Source organism: Protopterus annectens, chromosome 10.part0 (assembly GCF_019279795.1).
Source record: "Protopterus annectens isolate FY-2018-M chromosome 10.part0, PAN1.0, whole genome shotgun sequence".
NCBI classification, from domain to species: domain Eukaryota; kingdom Metazoa; phylum Chordata; order Ceratodontiformes; family Protopteridae; genus Protopterus; species Protopterus annectens.
In genome coordinates, this window is record NC_056744.1 from 1,135,872,490 (window position 1) to 1,135,897,542 (window position 25,053).

A 25,053-nucleotide genomic window follows, 5' to 3' on the forward strand; every position below is an offset into this window, starting at 1 on the left:
AAAGGAGAGACTACTGTCCACCTGTGTCCCAAGGTCTGTTATCACAATTTCGCTGTTAAGTAGAGTACCGCCTATGTGGTAGTTCATGGGTACATAGTTTTTACCAAAAGGGATGACAGTGCACTTTTTGTCATTGAGCTTGAGGCCATGGCTTTGACACCAGGCATCTGTCTCAGTAAGACCCTTTTGTAGGATGTCCACATCATTAGGAGTTTTGATTATGGCTCCTAGTTTGCAGTCATCTGCGAACTTTGTTAGCCAAAGACCTTCTGTGTTAGCCTGTACTTCAGAGAAGTAGATACCAAACAGGAGAGGACCTAGGACTGAACCCTGTGGAACTCCACTTGTCAACTGGTCTGAAGTTGGATTTAGAGTCTGCTACTTTCACAGTGTGTGTTCTGTCAGTGAACCAGTTGGCAACCCATCTTGTGACATAGGGATTTATACGGAGTTTAGTGAGTTTGTCTATAATTCCAGAGTGGGGGAGGGTGTCGAAAGCCTTGACGAGATCTAGATAGGCTGTGTGAACCACCTTACCCTCATTTACAGCTTTGGTGACCACTTCAAAGAAGTCTATCAGGTTTATGAGACATGATCTGCCTTTTACAAACCCGAACTGGGTAGGGTCCAGAGTTTGGAGATTACCAATGTCATTGTTTATAAGTTCCATGATGATATGCTCCATAGCCTTGCAGACCAGGCTCGTCAGGCTAATGGGGTGGTAGTTCCTGGTGTCCATGGTGGCTCCCCCTTTGTGGAGTGGGATAACCATTGCTGTGTGCCATTCAGTGGGCACAAAGCCTGAGGTTAGGCTATGATTGAACATGATACTTAGGTGCGGTGCCAGTTTGTTCTGTAGTTCATGTAGAACGCAGCCTGGGATGTTGTCAGGTCTCATGGATGCTGTGTTCTTGGCTTTGAAGAGTGTGTTTTTTACCTGTGCAGCCGTGATTACAGGAACTTTGTGTTCTTCCGGTATAGAGATGGGCCCTTTCGGGACCCTAATGGAAAGCATCTGTGGCTTAATGCTAACACTTGGAACTGTTGTGGCTGCAGCTTCAAATACTTCCTGCATTTCTTATAAGCTTTGGACAGACCATTTTGAGAAAGTGCCACCTTGCCACAAAGGCGAGCCACTGATGATGGTGAACTAACGTTGTACTTGTGCAATCTAAGACAAAATATGCAAACTCAGATGTACTGTACATAATCAGTCTGATAAGTGTAGCTCCATCCTCTGTAACAAGAAGAAGAAACAGCAGGTATTAGGGTTGCAAATAAAACTTTCCTAGCCTGCTGAGCACACACTCTATCCTGTAATGTACTTATACGGTCATACCTCTCCAGATCTTTGCTGCCAGATTAGAAGCTAGATGAGGGTAAATGGCTGTAAGCTGCAGTTATGTGATTTTGTTTATTTTAGATCTTGTGTGTGTAAAATACTGTTTCATTGGTCAATGATTACCATCTTTCTCTTTTCATCTTATCTTTTTTCTGCCAAAATTCTGACCAAGAAAAATTGGATTTACACACAAAGATATCAAATAAACCTCAAAAACTGCAAATGCTTAACACCTGAAGTGAAATGCTGCTCATTCCCTACATGTGCCTATGGTTCGAAATCATTTCCATAGATGGTTACACTGCGTCATTCCCTGTCTGCAAAGAATCTGAGTGAACACTTTGTTTTTCATTAGCAATATCTTCTAGACAATATTTAGTATCATTTTTTCCATCCTATACTAAGAAAATAAATTTCCTTCTACTACTTCTGCTAACCATATCTGTCATTTAACTTAAAAATTGGATGAGCCTTTCCAGCAGATTTCTATTAAAGTTGCCGATACTCTGAGACTGCAAAATTGACTCCATTATTGGTGATTCATTCAGATGGAGGTGCTTCCTTTGCCCATCAGAGCATTGTTTATTTTTTTTATTTATATTTGTTTACTAGGGTAGTGCACTGATCAGTATTGATGAATTTCAGGCTTAGTCCGGGTGAAATACAAAACATTTCGCAAACAAAAAATACAGAAATGTAAGCAATAACAGAGTAGTACACACTAATTGCATACGATACAAAAATTGTATACACTTTCTAGTGAACAAGCACAGTACATTGTACAATCAAGCAAGCAGAGTGTAATGTACAATATGTAATTAGCTTCTAAAGTGGACCAATCTTCTATGAATCATGAGAAAGGAGAAATGACTTGGAAAAGAGATAGGTTAGGTGATGTGTCCTGTTTTGAAGCAGGAGTATTTGGCTTGGATGAATTAGTGCTTTTTGAGTTGCATTCTGAATTTGGAATAAATGTTGATTTCCTTAACGTTGATGGGGAGATCTTGTGAAAGAGTATATACCTGAGAGGAGAAAGCATGTGCAGTGCTGTGGAGTTTAGCTCTTTGAGTAATGAGAGTTGTTGTGACCTGTGAGTTATGTCTCAGGTTGTATGAGGAGTTTTTTTGTGAAGTCTAGTTGCAAGGGGAGTAAATGTGTGGAGATGGAGTAGTTTGTAGAGTTAGTAGCCATTTAGCTTTTTCTAGGTTGATACAGTGATGCTCACAGAGAAGTGATTTTGTAATGACAGTTGTAGCTTGAAGCTTAGATATGCCCAGGTTTTCCCATGTTTCCCAACCTGCCATTGATTATGACAGGTTGGCCAAGGCCTTGCTAAAGGCTCACGGCAAGGCATTCTGGTGCTTTTCCCCTGCTCCATCAGTTAGGTGTAGGGAATCCAGTTTTGCCCAGAGCCAAGGTCTCAAGCTCTGTCTTCAACATTGCCATAGTTCTTACAGTCAGTTGTGGTTCAGTAAGTGTTGGCCCCATCTCCAGTAGTATTGATCCTGATGTCAGGGCAATGATGGCCTAGTGTACTGCAGTTTTGATACCATATGGCATATTATTGATGTGTCTTACATTTGCAAATCTCTTTGATGCCATTTTTATGATGGCCGTGCTGTACGTGCCAGTGGTGTTCTCAGCACTGATTTTGGACATTGGGTTTTCATTGTTAATGTTGGTAACAGCCTCTTGGCATTGATGTTAGTCCTGACCTATCTAACCCTGAGGTTTTTTGGCTTGATTCTGTCAGTGTTGATGCAGTTGTTGACTTCAGTGGAAAAATGGGGATCCTTGCAATGCTTCCCAGAACAGCTGAAGTCTTCCAGCGTGTCTGTACAGAGCATGTTAGAGTGAGCACAGTCTCTATAGAGCTTCCCAGTAAGGCATGTTCTGCAAAGAATGTATTTTCTTTTTCAAACTTCCCTCCCCAAAGAAACCCAGAAGATCCCAGTTTAAAACTAATCATTTAAAAGTCTCCTGTGGAAGATGGTGATAACAAAAAAGGTGCCATCTCCCATGCATCCACTTTCAGGTGTAGTAGAGGGGTGGCTCACTGATCACAGCTCCTTTTTTTTGAGGCTCCAGAAACCTGCATGTCTCTTCAGCAATCCGGGTGCATAGTACCTTCTTTGATCGGTTGATATTCTAAAGGATGCTCTTAAAGCACTTTTTAAAATCCCTTGCATGGTGGTCCCAGACTAGCAAGAAGCCAACAACATCCTTTTGCCCCTTGAAAGAGTAGCCTTTCTAGTCTAAGACCCAGAAGCTTAACACTGTGTTTTTATTCACCCTTAAAAAAGCTGCAACTCTCCAGAGCTCAGCTCTCTTTTCCCAGCTAAGGAATCAAGAATAACGGGCAGGCAACGGAAGCATCAACCCTTTGCTATGTGTAAGAAACTACTGCATGCATATTTAGGATTTTGAATGTTGTGCACAGTAAGATGCAGCATACCTTTGAATGGTTACCCAGGTGAGCCCATCAAGGCAGGTTGTTTTGGAATCCTTACTTGCCTCTAATGAATAATGATGTATACTTTCTGTATCACTGGAGAAAATTTTTCTAGAGCTGTGACATGTGTCATTGCTATGCACCAGCAGACATGAATTTACTTTTTGTACTTTACTGAGGACACTGAGGGGGCCCTTGTGGACTCACCCATTCCACGTCCATGCATCTTTGGCCCACAGACTTACGAGCACCTCGAAAACAAGCACATGGATGACAAGACCCGCGTGGCTATCTGTATAGCATTTAAGCCACCTCATTATAAATTTTCTAGGATATTAAGTAGCCAGTTACATGTGTTTTAGGTGTGGCACACAGCCAAAACTGTTATCAGGCAGCTGAAGTGAAACCCCATTTCTGAGAGCAATGTCTAGCAATGCCACAGACCTAAAGGCAAGGTTTTTCTGCAGACCACAGGAAACTGTATTCTTTGAATTAGGTAGACAGCAGTAAACCTGAGTCCTTGCCTGACCATCCCACACTGGAAGCAGTCAGCAGTCATCTATCCCTCTACCTTTCTGCATAGAAGTATATCACAGTGGCAGTTGAATAAGGACCATAGTATTTAGAGGATACAAGATTGTGTTTCATATGCAACCAGTCCCCACTGTCTTTTCCCTTACCCATTGTCCAACCCATCAAAAAATCTACTCAAGGGCCAGCTCTAAGACAAAGAGAGAGAAAGCCCTGATGAAGCCACGGTGATTCGAGTTTGATTAGCGGCACAGATGCCTGTAAGAGCTGGCCAGGGAGGATGGGAGTCAGTGACCACTGCCAGCTCACCCATCATGGGGAACAGAGGCAACTTTTGCTCACCGCGTGGGTGACATGTAGTGGGACCACATAGTGTTAACTTAATGGAGTTATGAGACTGGCAGAACTTGCACTGCCCAGCTATGGAGAAACTGGCATGGGAGAGGCATGCTTCCCCTTGTGGAAAGCAGTGACTGCAGGCTTGAAGGAGCTGCCAAGAGGGAAAGGAAGTTTCTCCCAAAGGGACAGGGTAAGCTACCTCCAGGACCAGCATGCTAGTCTGATCCCTACCCTGACTCTTCCTGGGGAATGGAAGACTGATATGGACTCCTGGGCAGGAATGAATGGGCAGGAATGAATGGGCTGTTGTCTAGTGCAGAAGTCCTGTTCTCTTTCTGCCTGAATAAATGGGGCAGTTATGTGAAGTAGGAAAGCCACTGGCCAAGGTTCTGAAGGGGAGGGGGGATGTGAAAAAAAGTGTCAGCAAGAAAGGAATGAGGAGTGCAGCTTCCTTATAGAAAAAGTTATCAAAGAGGTGTCACCAGATCAGAAAATGCTATGATTTTATTCCAAGCTCTTTTTGGTGCATCAAAAAGACAAAAGACCTTAGGTCATTTTTAGATTTAAGTTGTATAAACACCTTTATCCCTCAAAAAAATGTTCCATGATTGCTGTGCAGTCAGTCCTTCCTTATCTATTAGGAAGAGACTGGATGTGCCTTTAGACCTCCATGATGCCTCCTTATCCATTAAAATAACCAAGAGGTCAAGGAGGTACTTATATTTCTGGGTAAGAGCCAGTCATTACAGTTTTGGATGATTTCATTCAGTCTCACCTCAGCCACAGGGTGTCCATAGTAGCAGCAGCTCACCAAATGTTGCAGGGAGCCAAAATCTTCCCACATCTAATTTGACTCCTGGTTGTTCTTTCAGTTCAGGCTTTAACTGCTTTTAGGAGTCCTTAATCAATGCACTCTGCTGTCTAAGAATTAGTGAACTTTGTAAAATCACAATAGACTCATCCCAACTGCTCACATTCATCAGCTGCAGTCTGGACTTTATTCATTGGTAGGCACATCTACCAATGGTCAGATACTATCTGTACAGACCAGAACCTGCATGATTATAGCTTTCAGCAAGGTTTCCTATCATCTATATCTGAAGACCCTAAGACTAATGCCACATCCAGTCCAATGGTGCTCTGTGCCAGACTCCACACAAGGTTGTAAAGGAGGATAGGCACTGTCCAGTAGTCTCAAAATTTAGACCCTGACTATCCCGCTAGGTCAGACTACTCAAATCCTACAAACAAGCACCCTCAGTGGTGGATAGAAAACACCAGTCGTAGCATGGGGATTTCCTTTCAGTTGCCCATGCCAGCATTTTCCATAAACACAGGTGCATCTGTTGCAGGTCAGGGGCATTACAACAAGCAGACAGTTTAAGGTATCTGGACATCATCTGATTCAGACCTACACTTAAGCACCCTAGAGGTAAGGGTACTTCTTCATGCAGCATTAACCCTTCAGCACTCGCTGCCTGAGGACATGATCACCATCCAGTCATATAATGTGGTATTGTTAATTGTTTGTTATAGCAACAAGCATGGGGGGGATGTGCGGTTCCACGTTATGCCAAAAAGCTGAGAGGGAAAGTCAATGGGTCATTCATTCCAACTGCTTTCTGTTGATGAATCACATTCAAGAGAGTCCAGTTCTCAGGTGGATAACCTGTCTGTTAATTCCCTAGAATTGATTCCTCCAGCCTTCTGTAATTCAGGAGTTGTGCTGTATGTAGGGAAGTCTTGCTATGACCTATTTGCATCCCTGACCAGTGCCAAATGCAGCAGTTATTATTTCCTTATCTATCTTCTAACTGGGCCAGTTGGGATACCCTTGTCCAGAAATGGTCCTGTAGGCTGTTTCATGCCCTTCCCAAAAGCTAAACTACACAAAGCAAATGTAATTTTTTAAACCCTTTCTGGCCTTGCCAGGTTTGGTTTGTACTATCTTTCCCTTGTATGGAGGAAAAATCCTTGAAACTACTCGCCATCAGAACACTTCTTATTCAGCAATCAGGCAATCTAAGTGTTCACATTCTCAGGCTTACTGTATGTCTTCTTTGTTTTTACTTGTCTTCAGTAACATCTCCTTTTCATCTCAAGTAGTTCATATTACCTCTTCATCTCAGAAACTGAACACTCATAAAACATGGAGAGATAAGTGACATTGCTTTTGTATGTAGGTCTCTGTTGTTGTTCTTCTTTCGACCTTTCCCTATTAGGGGTCGCCACAGCAGAACTCCAGTCTGCTAATGATTGGCAGTAGATTTTTACGGTGTTGAGGTGCCAGCCCGACGCCCAACCTTCAACGAAGGTATGCCCATTCACACATGTCTTTCGAATGCCACTCGACAGCGGGGAGGACATGCAGACTCCACAAAGAAGGCACTCCAGCCGAGAATCGAACGGGAGAACCTCTTGCTGTGAGGCAACAACGCTACCGCTGCACCACTGCGGCTTCTGTACATAGGTGTCTGTTAGTGGATTAAATCCATCCCATCTTAGCCATTGTCCTGTCTATCTTATCCTATCAAGAGTTTCATTTCAGGAATGTGATGGTCCTCTGCTAAGGTACGTCTTGCCGCTACTTTAAAAGTTTTTTCATTGTTTAATTAATCAATTAGGTGATTTAATTGTTTAAATGAGTATGTATATAAATGTGATGTTTGTACTCAATTAATTGTGATCCTTGAAGGCGAATTGCCGAGGTACCAGATCGCTGGAAATAAAGGAAGTAAGATACTGGTGAATTACTGGCTTTTCGTGTGTTTTCTTAACATCTTGCCGCTATGTCTGATTTTCATGCTGGATTGCATTCTTCTTTCTTGGCATTGCTAAAGGTCTGCAAAGACTTCCTTAAGGGTACATTCCTTACTTAGATTTCCACTATAGAAATTTTTTATACCTATGAGATTTGTACTTTATACTAGAATAAAGTGACCTTAACCCCACTTTGAACCTGCATCTTAAGCCGAATTGAAGTACCTATCATGGAAAACATTTCTGGTAGCAATTACATCTGACAAAAGGATTTCTGAGATATGTACACTTTTCTGTTGGTCTTTCAGACCTGGAGTGTCACAAAGATCGGTTTACTTTCTGAATGAATCTTTCCTTCTTGCCTAAAGTGGTCATAGAGACTAACCTTAAGAAGTATATTCATCTGTCTGACCAGAGAAAGCTTCTCCATTGTATGAAGGTTCTCTGACTATTATGGTTTTATCATGAGAGAACAAAAGGATGACCAGAGGGCTAGCTACTTGATTGTTTTCTTTTCTAAGAGAAAGCCTGTTCAGAAAAGCTCTAAGTTCACCTTAAGTTAGTTGGCTGTCTGAATGCATATAGTTTGGCATATATAAAACAACCCAATACTAAGACTTATTTCACTAGTGCATTTGCTACATTTGCAGACTCTTTTTCTGGATGCAAATGTGTATAATATTTATGGAGCAGCTGCTTTGTCTAATCTTGACACGTTTGCAAGGCTCCTGTCTACCTGATGAATCTGGGCATCTTGGGGCAATGCAGCAATTGCCTTATGTACACAGACAACCCTCTCCTCCTACCATCCAACACTACAACCTGTGAGAGATGCACTTATATAGCCAAATTGGAAGCAAAGCTCCCTTCACCCAAGACTGGACTAGAAAGTCAAGAAGAGAAGGTAAACAGTTGCACCACACCACACTCATCACATAGTCCCTCAAACCTACACCACCAAAACACACACATAGAAACACAAAACACACACCTACATTCACGGAGGCTCTCAAAACCTGCCCAAGCATCAGGGACCTCCAAGGCAGAAACGCAAGAAAACTCCACCCCCCCAACACAACCCAAAAGATACATAGCCCACAAACTCAGGGTGCCACTCAACCACAGCCCATAAGGCATAACAACGTACCCAACACTCTAGTCATAGGTGACTCTATAGTCAGGCACATTGATGTTCCACTCACCAGACTAAACAAGGAGAAAGTTACTGTCAGCTGCCTGTCAGGTGCCAGGATCCGCCACATAACGCACGCACTCAGCTCACTCCACAACAAGTACAAATATGACACTGTCATTGTCCGTGTTGGTGTGAATGACCTGAGACGTACCTCCCTGGACTACATGAAAAGAGACATGGAGGAGCTCTCCGATCTTGTAGCCCAGGCAGGTATGACCCCAGCCCTGAGTAGCATCCTGCCATCACCCAGAATGATACCATAGTACAAGGACAAAATGAGTGACTTCAACAATTGGCTAAGCTTCTGGTGTCATTCTTAGCGGATCCAGTATTTGCCTGGGATGACATGATCGACAGACCACGATGCTTTGCCAGAGATGGCCTGCACCTGTCGCCCTTGGGATTCCGGATACTGGCAAAGGCTCTTGCCACATGACAAATTCATCACCGTAACAGGTACAAGAAAGCAAAATTTGAGGGTAATGCTACTCAATGCTAGAAGTCTAAACCTCAAAATGCACTCACTCGAGGCACTCCTTAAAGTGGAGAACATCGACATTTGTGCAGTGACAGAGACCTGGTTCAAAGCTCCAGAGAGCACCCCTGCGTTACCAGACTATAATTCATACCACACCTTTTGGCCACCTAACCCGGAACAAAGCACTAAAGGTGGAGGCGTGTCCATATTCATTAAGGATATCTCACACTTCCAGGCTAGTTGCGCAGCATAATGCATCCGAGATTATTCAAGTGCAACTAACTCTGGGCAAGACCGCAATCCAAATGGTAGCTTGCTACAGATCCCCCCACCATGCCCCAGGATTACCACTCCCCATTTCTTGATACACTGGAAAGTATTAGGGTACATTCCAACACCCTAATAATGGGCTATTTCAACTACCCCACCATTAACTTTGAAAACTACTCATGTACCAACTCTTTTGCTCAATGTTTTCTGGAATTCATAAATTCCAACGCCTTGGATCAACTTATTCACACCCCCACCAGGGGCAGCAATATCCTAGACCTAGTCATTACCAACATGGGCAACCGGTGTTCCATACCAGAGGTCAATTCCTCATTGGTCAGATCCGACCACAAGCTAATCACCCTAGACATCCACATCCCGCCCCAACCCCCAATTAGGGAAACCACCATAAAAAACTTCTCCAAAGCCAACTTCACACTTCTTAAGACAGAAGTGGCAAACTTCATGACACCCATGCAGACAGACAATAGAGGTACGACTGCTGAATCCTACACAAATGCACTTTATAAGCGCTTACAAGAGTGCATGGATCATGCTATCCGTAATTGAACCAAGATGCTATCCTCCAAAAAAAGGAAGCCAATCTGGTGGTCCTCTGCCATAAACAAACTCTACAACAGTAGAAAGAAACTGTTGCAAAAAAGAGTAAAATCCCATGACTGGAAGAACTCCCTGGTCAACCTCAGTAAGAAGCTGAGATCCCTCATAAAATCCTCCAAAGCTAGTTACGAAAACAAAATTGCCACTGACTCTAAAGACAACCCCAAAGCATTCTATAGCTATGCCAAGAATCTCAATGGCAACACTCAGATCTGCTCTGAGTTACAGCACAATGGCACTAAATATACAGAACCAACTGATATTGCCAACATCCTGGCAGATAGGTTCAGTGCTAACTTTACCTCCCTTTCACACCCTAGAGGGCCCATCTCTATACCGGAAGAATGCAAAGTTCCTGTAATCACGGCTGCACAGGTAAAAAACACACTCTCCAAAGTCAAGAACACAGCATCCATGGGACCTGACAATATCCCAGGCTGCATTCTACACGAACTACAGAATGAACTGGCACCCTACCTAAGTACCATGTTCAATCATAGCCTCACCTCAGGCTTTGTGCCTACTGAATGGCACACTGCGACGGTTATCTCACTCCACAAAGGGGGAGTCACGACAGACCCCGGGAACTACCGCCCCATTTACCTGACGAGCCTGGTCTGCAAGGCTATGGAACGTATCATCATGGAACTCATAAACAAAGACATTGGTAATCTCCAAACTCTGGACCCTACCCAGTTCAGGTTTGTAAAAGGCAGATCATGTCTCCTAAACCTGACTTGACTTCTTTGAAGCAGTTACCAAAGCCATAGATGAGGTTAAGGTGGTTCACACAGCTTATCTAGATCTCGCTAAGGCTTTCAACACCATCCCCCACTCTGGAATTATAGATAAGCTCACTAAACTAGGTATAAATCCCTATGTCACAAGATGGGTTGCCAACTGGCTCACGGACAGAACCCACACCGTGAAAGTAGCAGACTCCAAATCCGACTTCAGACCAGTGACAAGTGGAGTACCATGGGGTTCAGTCCTAGGTCCTCTCCTGTTTGGTATCTACTTTTCTGAAGTACAGGCTAACACAGAAGGTCTTTGGCTAACAAAGTTTGCAGATGACTGCAAACTAGAAGCCATAATTGAAACTCCTAAACATGTGGACTACAAAAAGGCCTCACTGAGACAGATGCCTGGTGTCAAAGCCATGGCCTGAAGCTCAATGCTAAAAAGTGTATTGTCATCCCCTTTGGTAAAAACTCTGTACCCATGAACTACCACATAGGTCGTAGTCTACTTAACGCCGAAAGTGTGATAAGAGACCTTGGGACACAGGTGGACAGTAATCTTTCCTTTGATAATCACATCACCACAATGGTCAGGAAATCCTTCTACGTGGCTCACCTCATCACAAAAGGTTTCTCATCCAGAAAAAAAGAGGTCATTGTTCCCCTCTACTCATCACTCATTAGACCCATTATAGAGTACAACTACCCTTTTGGTATGTACCTCACAAGACATCTACAACAACTGGAAAGGCCACATAAATACCTCACAAAGAGGATTACTGGCCTCAAACAGATGCCGTACGCAGATTGTCTCAAAAAACTCCAGCTTTACTCTGTCACATATTGCCTACTCAGAGGCAATCTCTGCCTAACATACAAAGCTATGTCAAACCCAGAGCTGTTGGACGTGCTCCACTTAAAGAAATCCCAATCCCTTCCAGCTACACGCTCTAGGGACCTAAACCTTGTCACCACAATAAACAGAACATTCTGGAGGGATAGATTCCTGTCCCAGAGACTTCCCATACTCTGGAACAGACTTCCTATCTGTGTCAAACAGAGCTCCTCATTAGCACTCTTCAAGAAAAATCTTGATGATTGGATGGGAAATATGAAATTCACCCCAGGGATCATTTCTGTGGCTCTGCTCGACAGGGGCACAAGAAAATAATTTTCTTGGGTGACGAAAGCCAGGGTACCTTTTTGGCTAGTCTTATATAGGCCCTAGGGCTAATAGCCTAGTACGTTCCTATAAACCTATGAACTATAAACTGACCTCCATGGGCTGGCTTGGGTCTTCTTTTGGATCTGTAGTTATCCACTGCATGTTCCAAGAGGGAAGGCCACACAGAAAGATTTAATTTTGTCCGTGTTCTGCTGCTATGGAGAATGGACTTCCTCTTATCAGTTATGAAAGATGATGGATGTTAGAGGATGGATCCACCGTTGTTTTATCAGTTTTTATGATAAATGCATAACTTGTGTGTGCTGTTGCAATACAGTCCTGCAGATTTTACACTCTACAGTAGTAATTCACTGACAATTTTAACTATTCCTAAGTAATAGTTTGAAGAAACATAACATGATTATATGGATTTCTATTTAATATTGGTAACCTAATTTATGCATCCTATTTAACATAACAAAATAAGCTGCTCACTTAAAAATTAATGATCTAAGGTTGTTTTAAGTACCCATTGCAGCTACTGTTTTCCTGTGACATGGGTAAAAGAAAGATTCCCCCTTTGTTTGAGTATAGGTTGGGGTAGGATAGATCAAGTTTTCCAGGAGAGAGGAAATGGCTTTGTGCTAACACTCTGTGGAGCCTGGAAAATGGAGTAGAATATGCGGCATTTTGCTAGATGGCAGTATGCAACTGACATTGTAGATTAGAGCAAGTATAGCGTCAAGATACAATTGCTTGTGCCTGCATGGACAGAGAATCTGAGGACAAGAAAATATATGCCTTTTATCTGTGCAGTAGACCCCCTGGGATACTAGTGAACTAAGGCTGGCTGACAGATTCTTGGTTCTAGAGCTTTACTGCTTTTATCTCACCAGTGATGTAAAAATGATTCAAGACTAAAAAAAGATGGATTTGGATTTGTTTCAGGTGAGTGGGACTGTGGAATCGTAATTCATGTCTGTGCTTTGGCTAGCCAAAATAGCTGCGGGTGAGTAATTTTTAAGCCATCTACTCACCAGAAAGATTTAGAATATCTCATATGTAGATATGGAAACTTAAGTCCCCTTCAAGCATCTGCGTTTATTAGTGTGCCTAATTCTTAAAAGTTAAATGTGCTTAAAACGCAATTTATATTGTGAATGTAAACTTGTTTTTAAAGTCATTCTGACTATTAAGAGAACTGTCTTTGTCTGTTGCCAGTCTGATCTAGCCATCAAATAATCTAATCTGAAACCACCCTTGGTAGAGTGAATTCTGTAAATTGGTGGTTTTCTTACAGCTCAGAATATCGTGACTAAACTTCTGAAGTGCATTGCTAGGTGGTCAGTGATATATTGCAAGGTAGTATTCTTTGATGACATGGAATTAAGAAACTACTTAATTATTCAATGCTTCATGCTTGCTTTATTGAGGAATCTATTCTCCTTTGATTTTTATCTTAACTTATTTCTGCTACAGGACATCATAAGTGCAGAATTCATCCACAAGCTGGAATCTCTGTTGCAGAGGGCTTATAGATTACAGGAAGAGTTTGAAGCCACTCTTGGGGCATCAGATCCAGCTTCTCTTGCTAATGACATTGGTAAGCCTGAATTTTCATTTTTGGACATTAAAGTTGAACTGACCTTATCTTGTCAAACTCATACCTGTTTAACAGTTAATTGCTGCTTGTTAATAATGTATCTTTTCCAATGATGAAAGATGTTATTAAACATTTTGAAAAGATCATTAGTTTTGTAGCTGTCTTTCCATTTTGTATCACCATGTTCCCTATATGCCATAATGATACAGGTGTGCACATGGCAAAACACACAAGCATGTACACATGCGCACCCACACACAGACATACACACATACACTCACACACACTAAAACTTCCATGTGCCAGTTTGCTGCAATCCCCCCAGTATACTCAGTTGAGTAGAAAGCTGGCTGAAGAGAATAAAACAAAAATAATCTTCGTTGAACATATGTCAGTCAACATTTATATGATGTAGAAAATGTAACCACCCAATGATACTGTGGTTGTAGATATTTGCCCATTCCTGACTCATGACCAGTTTCCTGCTCACACTCGAAATATCAGTGCTTCAGCAGATGTTCTTTGTATTTCACTGTTGCAGTCATCACACTTGGGTTATCTGCCTGCAGGTATCCCTCAGTCATCCCGAATAACAGAGTCTTAGGATTTCTGCGTCGGATGCTGTTGCTTCTTTCATGACGTCAGGTTGTTAGGAGTTTAAAGCAGGCAGCCGATGCCATTACATCAGTCTTTCTTGCAGAGGAGCCAGAAGCAGAAGCAGTTCACAAGTGCTGGTTGGCCGCTACCTGAAATTTTCGTTTTTCGAGTTTCAAACCTGAAGTCTTCTAAAGCTAAGTACCCCATTGGGGATCCTTTTTTCTTGCTCTAACCGATGTCAGAAAAAGTTAACAATTGTCTTGCCTGTGGAAAGCAAATACCTCGCAGATATTTTCATTCTTACTGCGTCACCTGTTTAGTCCAGACCACGCCATCCCTCACTGTCAGTTTTGTGCCTTGTTTAACGCCCGAACCATTCATCCTCGGGCTATCTTCGTCACCAAATTCTTTTGCTCTCATTCTCTGCTTCGATAAGCCATCTGACTACTGATCTTCCGAAAAAAAAGTAAAGATAAAGACAGAGACAGACCGCATAGGTCCAAAACTGCCGACTATGCTTCCGTTAAGCTAGTCACCAGTCCGCCTGTACTCAGTGAGGTGCCTTTGCAGTCCCTGATGCCCGCTTCTACAGATTCACAGGCCTCTGCTGAGACCCATTTGGAGTCCGGTATGCTGCAAGATGCTTCTTTGACTATGGAACCTGCAGATGTCTCTACCTTGGATGGGTCCGGAGCCACTGTGCAGGCACCGGCTTTTGAGGGTGTATTCCGACCTACCGATGTTCGAATTAAACCCAGGAGTTCATTTTTAGCTAAAACTATCGAGTTTCTTAGACCCAGAGTATGCACTACGCCTAGAAAACCAATGACTAAAACACATGCTCAAGCTCCCATGCCACAAAAACAAATGCTTAGAATGGCTAAAGACCTTATTACCCTAATTAGGGGAAGCCAGCCTTCTCCTGCTAAAAGACAAAGAATTGAGTTTTAATCTGAGTCTACAGACCAGGAGTCCGATGACTCTGGCCCTTCTGATTATCAGGACATGTCCTTATCAACCTATGAGGATTCAGATACAGAGGAATCCATTCCCTCTGCCTCCCCTTCAGAGGATTTTTCTTTTGGTGAAACCTTGCATTCTTTAAGAGAGCATTTCCGCTGGGAATGCCAGGACTACCCTCAGTCCAAAAAGAGACTTAGAGAATTTTTAGAGTTGCCTCAGCACAGGCTTCTAGCTATACCCCCTGTCCTGGATGTTGTAGATGTCTTCATGGAATCCAGTCTTACTTCAGACACTTTACCCCCGGCCCCTAGAAAACCTGACCGATACTACAGAGTACCTGATTCTCACAAATTTCTCATCAAGAATCCTACTGTGGATCCAGAGACCATTTCCCGGCGACCTAAAGATATTAAGGCTACTGCAGCCAAAAACCCTACCCCTTCAGACAGGAATTCCAGAGCTTTAGACAGATGGGGTAAAAAGGTATATACCTCTGCAACTCTTGCCATCAGGGCATTGAATTGCCAGTTTCACATGTTGAAGTACCAGCAACATATTATGGAACTAATTAAACAAAAAAATGGTGTTACTTCCAGGTTGTGCAGAAAATAAAGATTTACAAGAGTTAATGTATTCTGCAAACAAAGTTAGTAAGCATACTTTGCAGTGTGGCTTTGATGCCCTAGAAGCATCTTGCAAGGCTGCAGTCATTGGGTCTGTACTGAGAAGGCATGCTTGGCTGAAGGAACAGACATTGCCAGATCATGTCAAAACAAAATTACTAGACGCTCCTTTAAATAAGGACTGTTTGTTTGGCACCAAAGCAGAAGAGGTTCTTAAAAAGATGGAAGAAAAGGCTAAATCTATTCAAACTGTTAAAGAATTCTTACAAGTGCAGCCACCTATATTTAGTAGGCATTGGCCTTCAAAAAACTGGTAATTTCCAGCCCCTTCCAGGCCTTCTCAGTCCAAACCCAGGGGAAACAGGCCACCCAGACTACAGTCTCAGGGTATGCAGAGATCTAAACAATGGAGTGCTCCCACCTCAAAAACAGGGAGTGGTAAGTCGCCCCCTTATGCAAAAAGCTCACAATGACTTTTCAATTATCCTTCCCAGCCCTGGCCAATTACTTGTGTCCCTAGGAGGAAAACTTGCCCTTCATGCAAAAAACTGGATGTTCATTACTCAGGACTGATGGGTCCTAAACATTGTATCCCAGGGGTACAGATTCTGCTTCCATTCACTGCCAACCCCAAGCGGGTTTCCAGACCTTCCTCCAAACCAGTGGGCAGAGGCTCAAACGCAAGTACTTTCTATGCTCAATATCAGAGCTATTCAACCTGTTCCAGTAGAACAAAGGGGTTTCTACTCCAGACTTTTCCTGGTGCCCAAAAAAGAGGGCTCTTGTTTCACAATCCTGGATCTATCAAATCTCAACACCTTTCTGGTGGTCCCAAAATTCAAGATGCTTACCCTGCAACAGCTTCTCCGTATGCTAGCCAAGGATGCCTGGTTAGTCACTCAAGACTTACAAGAAGCTTATCTGCACATCCCCATAAGAGAGTCATGCAGGAAATATCTACGCTTCAGGACAGGCTCTATGCACTATCAGTTCTCTGCACTTCCCTTTGGCTTATCTACTACTCCCAGAGTATTCACAAAGTGCCTGGCTCCAGCCATTGCATATTGCAGGCAGAGAAATATCCAAATTTTCCCATACTTGGACGATTGCCTGATTCAGGCGGACAGCCCGGAATTGCTACTTCAGCACCTAGCATTTGTAAAAAGCCTTCTCACTTCATTGGGGTACACCATCAACGAAAATAAATCAAAACTGGTGCCCAGTCAAAAGATTGTATTCCTGGGAGCAAGCTTGGACACAACTTCCCAGATGGCATTTCTCACTCCAGAAAAAACAGGTCTATCTGACCAACTACTTCAAACAAAAGGCCACCAGAACCCTGCTATCTGCAAGGAAAATACTGCAAGTCCTAGGGTTCATGGCCTCATGTATTCCACTAATTCCATATGCAAGACTGCATATGAGGAAACTTCAAAGGCACTTGAAAAGTCTTTGATGCCAACATTCTCAGGACCTGGAAACAATCATTGCAATCATACCTTGTCTAAGGGCAAAGTTCCTTTGGTGGGCAGAAGCATGCAACCGCAAAAAGGGAAGGCCTTTCACTCAACCCCTCACCGCCCAAACCCTGACAACAGACGCATCAGAGTATGCATGGAGGGGCTCACATGGCAGGCAAATGCATTCAGGGCCACTAGAGCCCAGGCCAAATTTTCCTGCACATCAATCAAAAAGAGATGCTAGCTGTACAGAATGCTCTGACAGCCTTCAAATACCTAATCCTTCCAGGACAGCTGCTGATAAAAACAGACTACACCAGTTATGTGGTACATAAACAAGCAGGGGGGAACCCATTCTTACCTACTCTGCAGGATAGCCATGGCCCTGTGGAACACAGCCTTGAGCAACCAAGTGCATCTTCAAGCTCAATTCCTGCCAGGCAAACAAAATTCACTGGCAGACGACTTAAGCAGAAATCTCCTAGACCCACATGAGTGGAAACTGGAGCCCAACACCTTCAACCTTCTAATCCAGAGGTGGGGGACACCGGAGGTGGACCTCTTTGCCTCCCCCGAGAGCCACCAGTTGAGCAAATTCTGCACCAGGAACCCTCACAGCAGGGCCTGGAAGGTGGATGCCCTATCTTTCCAATGGGAAAACCTATCAATTTATGCCTTTCCCCCTCTGCCCCTCCTCTCAAAAGTACTACTCAAGATCAAACAGGACAGGCCAAGGGCAACTCTTATTGCCCCAGACTGGCCACGTCAGCACTGGTACCCACTCTTACGCAGTCTGTCAACAGTGCCACCCTGCCACCTTCACCATTCCTACCCTGCTGTCTCAGCAGGAGGGACAGATTTTGCATCCACAGTTGCACACCCTAAGCCTTGCAGCCTGGCTTATCCCCTGAATACACCACCAGCAACCCTCAGCAAACAGGTGCTGGATGTCATTCTTAAAGCCAGAAGGCCTAGTACTAGGAAATCCTATGCTGAAAAGTGGAAAAGATATTGTTCTTGGAATCCATCTCGAGGAAAGGACACAGCAGTTCCCTCCTTACTTCTAATCCTGGATTACCTAGCAGAGCTACTCCAAAAAGGCCTATCCTTCTCTTCCATTAAGATTCATGCCTCTGCCATCTCAGCTCATTATAATACTGAGCCACCTCTATTTTCTCACCCTCTCATCAAACAGTTCCTGAGAGAGGTTAACAACTTAAAGCCCCTAGGAGAGCACCCACCCCTGCCTGGGACCTTAACTTTGTACTGGAAAAGCTCACACTTCCCCTTTTGAACCTGCTGCTTCAGCAGAGTTAAAATTCTTCTCTTGGAAAACAGCCTTGCTTTTAGCCATAACATCAGCAAGAAGAGTGTCTGAGTTACAGGCCCTAATGGCTGTGGAACCCTTCATTATTTTCCATGCTGACAGGATTTCTCTCAGGACTAACCCATCCTTTATGCCTAAGGTGGTATTCAGTGTGGCTCTAAACCAATCCATCCATTTGCCAACCTCCTTCCCTAATCCTCAGAATAAAGGGGAAAGGATCCTGTACTCCATGGACGTACACAGACAGCTCAGGTTCTACCTTGACAGGACTAAACCATTCAGAAAATCTGACCAGCTGCTAACTGGCTTTGCTACAGGGACAGAGGGCAAGACCATTTAAAAACAAACCATTTCCAAATGGATAGCACACTGCATCAATTTCTGCTACAAGCACCATGGAAAACCTACCCCATAGGAGATCGGACCACATTCCACTAGGGCTACTTCCACTACAGCATTTCTCACGGGAGTCCCTACCAGGGACATTCTGGAAGCTGCAACCTGGAGTTCTGTACACACCTTCACCAAGCATTATCACTTAACTATTTTTCTAAATCCAGAGCTGGATTTGCTACAGCGGTCTTACAAGGCCTGCTAGCCAGCCCTAACATTTCTTGACTGCCTCCACCCTTCCTCAGCTTTGGGAACCAAACCAAGTGTGATGACTGCAACAGTGAAACATGAAGAACATAGTGCAGTTGTGTACACTTACCATAAATGTAGATGTTCGAGTGTATTCACTGTTGCAGTCCTGGTTTCCCTCCCTTCAGCCCCCTGGTTTTCTCTATCCTTTCTACCTCTCATCTCTATGGCCATTTTTAATGGCAGTGGTATTTACTTTTTACTGGTGGTGTTCCCCACCATATAGTAGCTTCCTATTTGGGGAGCTCCTGACATCTGGGGCAAGAAAAACTGATGTAATGGCGTCGGCTGCCTGTTTTATACTCCTGACAACCTGACGTCATGGAAGAAGTGACAGCATCCGATGCAGAAATCCTAAGACTCTGGTATTCGGGCTGACTGAGTGCTACCTGCAGGCAGATAACCCAAGTGTAATGACTGCAACAGTGAATACACTCAAACATCTACATTTATGGCAAGTGTACACAACTGTACTTTGCATACCCATCAGCATGAAAGGAAGGGTTCCCACAATCTTCCACAGTCCCTTCTCATCATCAAGAGTTGATAAACTGTGACGTAGACATGAATCCTAGCAGTTTTTTTAATCATGTTTATTTAACTGAAATAACTAAAGCTTTTTTAGGTGTTGTTTAGTATAACTTGCTAAGCAAGTAAACCTTCTAGGCACAAGGACTACCTTTTAGGGGTGGCATAGGAATTAAGTGATTTTCTTGGGTTTGTATGTACAGTGTGGAAGTGGAGATAGAGGGATCAAACCCTGCACTATTAGATGAAGCTCACAGCCCTAATTACATGTGCTAAAATCTTCCAGTTTGCTGTCATCACCAGAGTTTGTTTCTCAATAGTCATTTTATTACACTATTATTAGATATAATTATGATGCCAGGGAACCAGATATAGAAATTGAATTGTATGTTTGTGGGCCAATAGTGATGAAGTAATTGAAGACGCAGTGCCAGTAGTCCTTTTCTAGGAGGAAGGCTTTTGTTTTTAGATGTTTTTAGAGTGCAAAAGGCATCCACAATACAAAAATGACACCCCCCCCCCTGCAAGTTCAGGGTAGCACAGAATAGAGTTACAACCACCATATGTGATATTAAGGAGTTACGCTGTGCAGCATGGAGAAGTACAATTGATATATAATATACGAAGCAAGGACACAGTCTTTGCGGAGAATACAACCTAAGATTTATGCAGCAGGTATTAGGGTTAATATTTATACATACAACAATCCAGCAGTCAGTATGCAGGGATACTAAGACTGTACCTTTGGAATAAGAAAGTAGTAGTACAGTGGTATAGCAAAAGCAAGAAAGGAAGGAGTCATGGGAGGAAGAGAAGAAAAAAAAGGGGGTAGTGAAGGTAGACAAAATGAAGCACAGACTTAAAATAAGGTTGTAAGTAACAGGAATGTGGTAAAGGAAGGAGACAGAGCTAGTATAACACTAGCTCTTGTTAGGAAAGTCTAGGGGAGAAAAATGAAAGAGTGAAACTAGGTGCAGTGAGCCCTTGTAGTGTGAGGTTCCCAACCTCTCAGTCTTACCAACAGTCAGGGAATGTGTATGTGAAACTGCCTGGACAATTAATGTTACAATAGAAAAACACTTGCTCAAGGTGTGTGAGGAAGACCATAACTATACAGACCTCAAAGTTTACATGTGCTCTGTGGCTGGATCTAGCTAAATTTTAAGATTGTCTGGGAGGTGATCAGTTTGTTGCAGAAATACCCTGATGCATCTTATTCTGTAAAACTGTTATATGGCCTCCCTTTATTTTGAGATGGTGTCCTGTGATATCACACATATCTAATATATCAGTCATTTGAAATTAATGTCCATGTTCTTTTTGGCTGCATTCACCATGCCCATGTCCTAGAGGGCGGACATCGATATGTGGAGCCACTATCCCACCAGGGAGAGTATTGTTGCTTTGTAAAAGACACTAAAACAAGCTGCCCCAGAGGAGTTTGAGGAGCAGCTTATACTTCCCATTACTGTGCCTATGGACTGTCCCAGGCAGGTCTCATAAGCTCTGTATGCCTTTAACACCTAGTTCCAAATACAGATGGAGCAATATTGTATGTGACTGCCAGTAGTACAGCTGTACCAGTATGAGAAAATAGGCACTCACCTGCAATACTGATCCTCCTGTATGTGGGGCTAGGTACTGCAGTCACGTGCAGTACAGCTACACCTTTATGTGGGAATAGGTTCTGCAATCGCTTGTAGTAAAACTCCACCTGTAGATGTGAATACTGCACTCACCTACAATACACACTACCTGTATCTGAGACTAAGTACTGTGGGCAGTTAGCTGCAGTACAGGTCCTCCTGTATGTGGAATTTGGTGCTGCATGTAGTAGATGACATTTCAGCTCTACTTGTATGTGGGACTTGGTAGTGCAGGTAGTCACCTGCAGGTGAGTTCTACCTTTATGTGAGACGAAGTAATGAAGGTAGTCCAGCTTGCCATTCAATACTACCTGTAGTAATTAGCTCCACATAGAAGCGGAGCTTTCACCTCACCAAAAAGCCCATTCATTTCAGTGGGCTCCCCCCAATTCATTCTCATACATTGGTGTACTTTGTCAATGGACACTCCCTTTTAGGAAACTGACATCAGGGGTCTGACACTTCCTATTAGCATATGCTGATTAGGGCCCTATCTTTTGGAATCAGGCAAGGAGTAACACACTTGCCTCATGGCAAAGGGATTTTGGAATCTAGCCCAATATCAAACTGCAGATCATATTCATCCCATCCATCTGATCTGACAGCTGGTTCTTTGGGCCATTTTCCAGATCCAAGCTGGCAAAACAAGTGCTCCAGCGGTTTGAGCTATGTTAATTTTTTTCCTTACCATTAATGCACTTGTAGGTGAAAGTACCACCGATCTTATTTGCCACCTCGACATTTGGAAGTGGTCTCAGCTAGCAGCTAAGTGCTCCACCTTATATATTTTTCTATTGTTCATCTGTGAACAACCTTCTGTAGTCACACATACATGATATATAGTCATGTTAAAATATATAGAGCTTATTTCTCTTGTGTATTTCTTTTGTCACGTAGGCATCTGGCCTGTAGACCTTTCCCTTCTGCTACCTCCAAAAAAAAAATGTTCCTTAGCTTGTAGTGCTTATCGTACATAAGTAAAGAGCATTATTAATACAATTTATAGTTTTATAGTGTAGCAGATTACTTGTAGAATTTCAGTTTGTGCCTTCCAATTACTATTTGTGTTTTTATTTTTTATTTATTCTTTGTTGACCAGGTTAGTCCCACTTGGCTTGTTGAATCTTTTCAGGGAGACCCAAGGTTGTATTTAGCCTAGTGGGAATAACCCTGTCAACAAAGGAAGGATAAATAACTATCTAAATAAATAAATAAATACTACCAGGAGAAATTTCCTAGGATATCAGGGAACTTACCCTATTCTTTTTGAAAGGTGCCATGGGATATTTTACATCCACCTGAGCTACCACCAACTCAGGCAGATGGGACCGGTTTTAACTTTGCATCCAAAGGATCTGTGTTCTTTGACAACAATGCATGGAAAAAGAAAAAAAAGATTGAAAAAGTGCTCTAAATTTGGCCATAAAAATTCTCCCCTCACAGATTGTGTCATATACCAGGGAGTGGAATACCTGCCAGCCAATTGTTCTGACTGCAAACATTTGTGGTCCTTGAGCCTTAGCAGACAGATGAAATAAGCTCATCATTAAAGGGTTGTTGCCTCTGGATCCAGAGGCAGATAAGCCTACAAAGACATGCATCTGGAGTGTTTCTCCCTGGGCTTCTGCTGAAAATTGGCTTTGTTCCAAGTTGGACTTTCCCAGTAAACAAATGTTAAATAAATGAGAGAGAGAGGAAAGGCAAAAGAAAAGGGTAATTCTAAGACTAAGAATAAGGATTCTGAGGTCAAGAAACAAATCTTAGAGGGTGTTTCTGTCTTTTGTCACCTAAAGTTTTTAAACTAGACTGTTTGCTTTCTTGACTTTAACCAAGTCTTCTGCTTCAGTTGCATCTACCTTTGAGTCAATACTTATCCCAGATAAGCCTCCAAAGAGCTTCCACAGCTATACTATTTCAATCTCCTTCAGCTTCCTCTGTTTGATCCTTTAAGTCTTTAAGGAGTAATTTGGAACTGGATCGGGATTGAATGATAGTAGATTCCCTCAAGACCCTGATCAAAATAGGTGCCCTTCTGTCTCAAGGGAGGAATGGGCTGGTCCATCTTCACTCACTTATTTATTTATTTACTGGGAAAGTCTGACTAGGCTAGAAGCCCATTTTCAGCAGAGGCCTGGGGAGAAAAGCTCCACAGAAATACAAACAATATACAATAATTAGATAGTAGAGCAGTGTACATACAGTATATGCAGAATACACATCTTCTACTTCGTCTATACAAAGTAGTATTCCATACAGTTTTCAAGTAGATACAGGCTCAAAAAGAAAAACACGAGCATTTCAGTGAAGATCGCTATGAGAAAAATAGTTAGTAGTGTGCACATATTAAATAATAGTTATGACCAAATGACATTTCCTTGATATATATATTTATTTTTGAGTAGTAATGAACACTGAGGAGAGGGAGAAAATAAGATAAGGAGTGGACAGTGTGTTGAGAGAGTTATATCTTGTCAGTCAGGTTTGGTGCAGGAGCAATGCCCGTTCTTGGATAGATGTTAAAATAGCAGTTTAAAACTGGTAGATTCAAGTGTGTTTGGAGGGTGTGGGGTAGAGAGTTCCATAATTTGGCTATATGATTTGAAAATAGGGCTTCACTGTAAGTGTTGTTAACTGTGAGAAAGTTTCTGTCTGCAGATTTTAGCCTTCGTGCTCATGAGTAGGGACCAACAAGTTCCTTGAGGGATGGGCAACTGTCAGGATGGAAGATGATATTGTGTGTGAATTTAAGTTGGTAGCGATGAAGAAGGTTAGGTAGCTCGAGCCAATTTAATTTATGCAGAGCAATACAATGTTGGGTTTGGTGGGGAAGGATGGCTGCAAAACGGGCTATTTTGTTGTAGCAAGTTTCCAATTTAGTTAAGTCTGATTTTTTAAGTTGGTAAATAGGGGGAAAGCATATAGGAGTGTAGAGAGGAGAAAGATTCTTGATATGCCTAGTCTGGTATTATCAGTGAGGAATGGCTTGCTTCTGTACAGTGAGCCAAGTTTGATGTGAACTTTCTTAATTGTGGTGGCTGTGTTGGTCAAATCTGAATTTGTTGTCAATTGTCACTGCAAGGAGTTTTGTATGCTCAACTGGTTGGATGACTGTGTTGTTTGCTGTGAGAATAGTGAAAGGAGGGGTGGTCAGTGATTGTTTGCTACTGGTAAATAGCATTAACTGCCTTTTGGGGTTGAGGATTAGTTGTGATTTACTTAGATAAGTTTCTGTATTATTAAAGCTTGTTGGACTACTATTTGGAGGTCTGGTAAGGTATCTGCTGAGCAGATTAATGTTGAATCGTCCACATACTGAACTACTTTAGCATGTGTTGTGGATGAGGCTAGATCATTAGAGAAGATTGTGAAAAGAAGGGGTCCTAGTATGAACCTTTGGGGGACTGCAACCAACACAGGGAGAAGTGGTGACAGTTTGGATTTCCATCGTACTGCTTGTTGTCTGTCAGAAAGATAGCTTAGAAACCAGGAGAGGGATGTCTTTGATAGGTTTAGTGAGGCAAGAGTACTAAGGAGTTTCTGATGGGAGACAGTGTCAAATGCTTTTGATATGTCTAAGAAGATTGATGCTACTTGCTGGTTTGAATTTCTCAGCTGGTTGATGGTGCTAGAGAAATTAGGGCTGTGGTGGTGCTATGTTTTGGTCTGAAACCATGTTGGGAGGGAGAGATAAGGTTGTGAGATAACAGGTATTCTAGTAATTACGTGTGGATACATTTTTCCAGAATTTTGATACAGGGGGAAAGGATGGCT

At 42.8% G+C, this 25,053-nt stretch overlaps 1 protein-coding gene across 3 annotated transcripts in view; it reads left to right on the forward strand.

Moving 5' to 3' along the window:
• MIGA1 (mitoguardin 1) overlaps positions 1 to 25,053 on the forward strand; it is a 1,154,615-nt gene that overhangs the window by 570,632 nt on the left and 558,930 nt on the right. For all 3 annotated transcript variants that reach the window (XM_044085862.1, XM_044085860.1, XM_044085861.1), the window contains one exon: positions 13,373 to 13,496. In XM_044085862.1, coding sequence (XP_043941797.1) covers positions 13,373 to 13,496 — 124 coding nt within the window. The remainder of the gene's footprint in view (positions 1 to 13,372; positions 13,497 to 25,053) is intronic.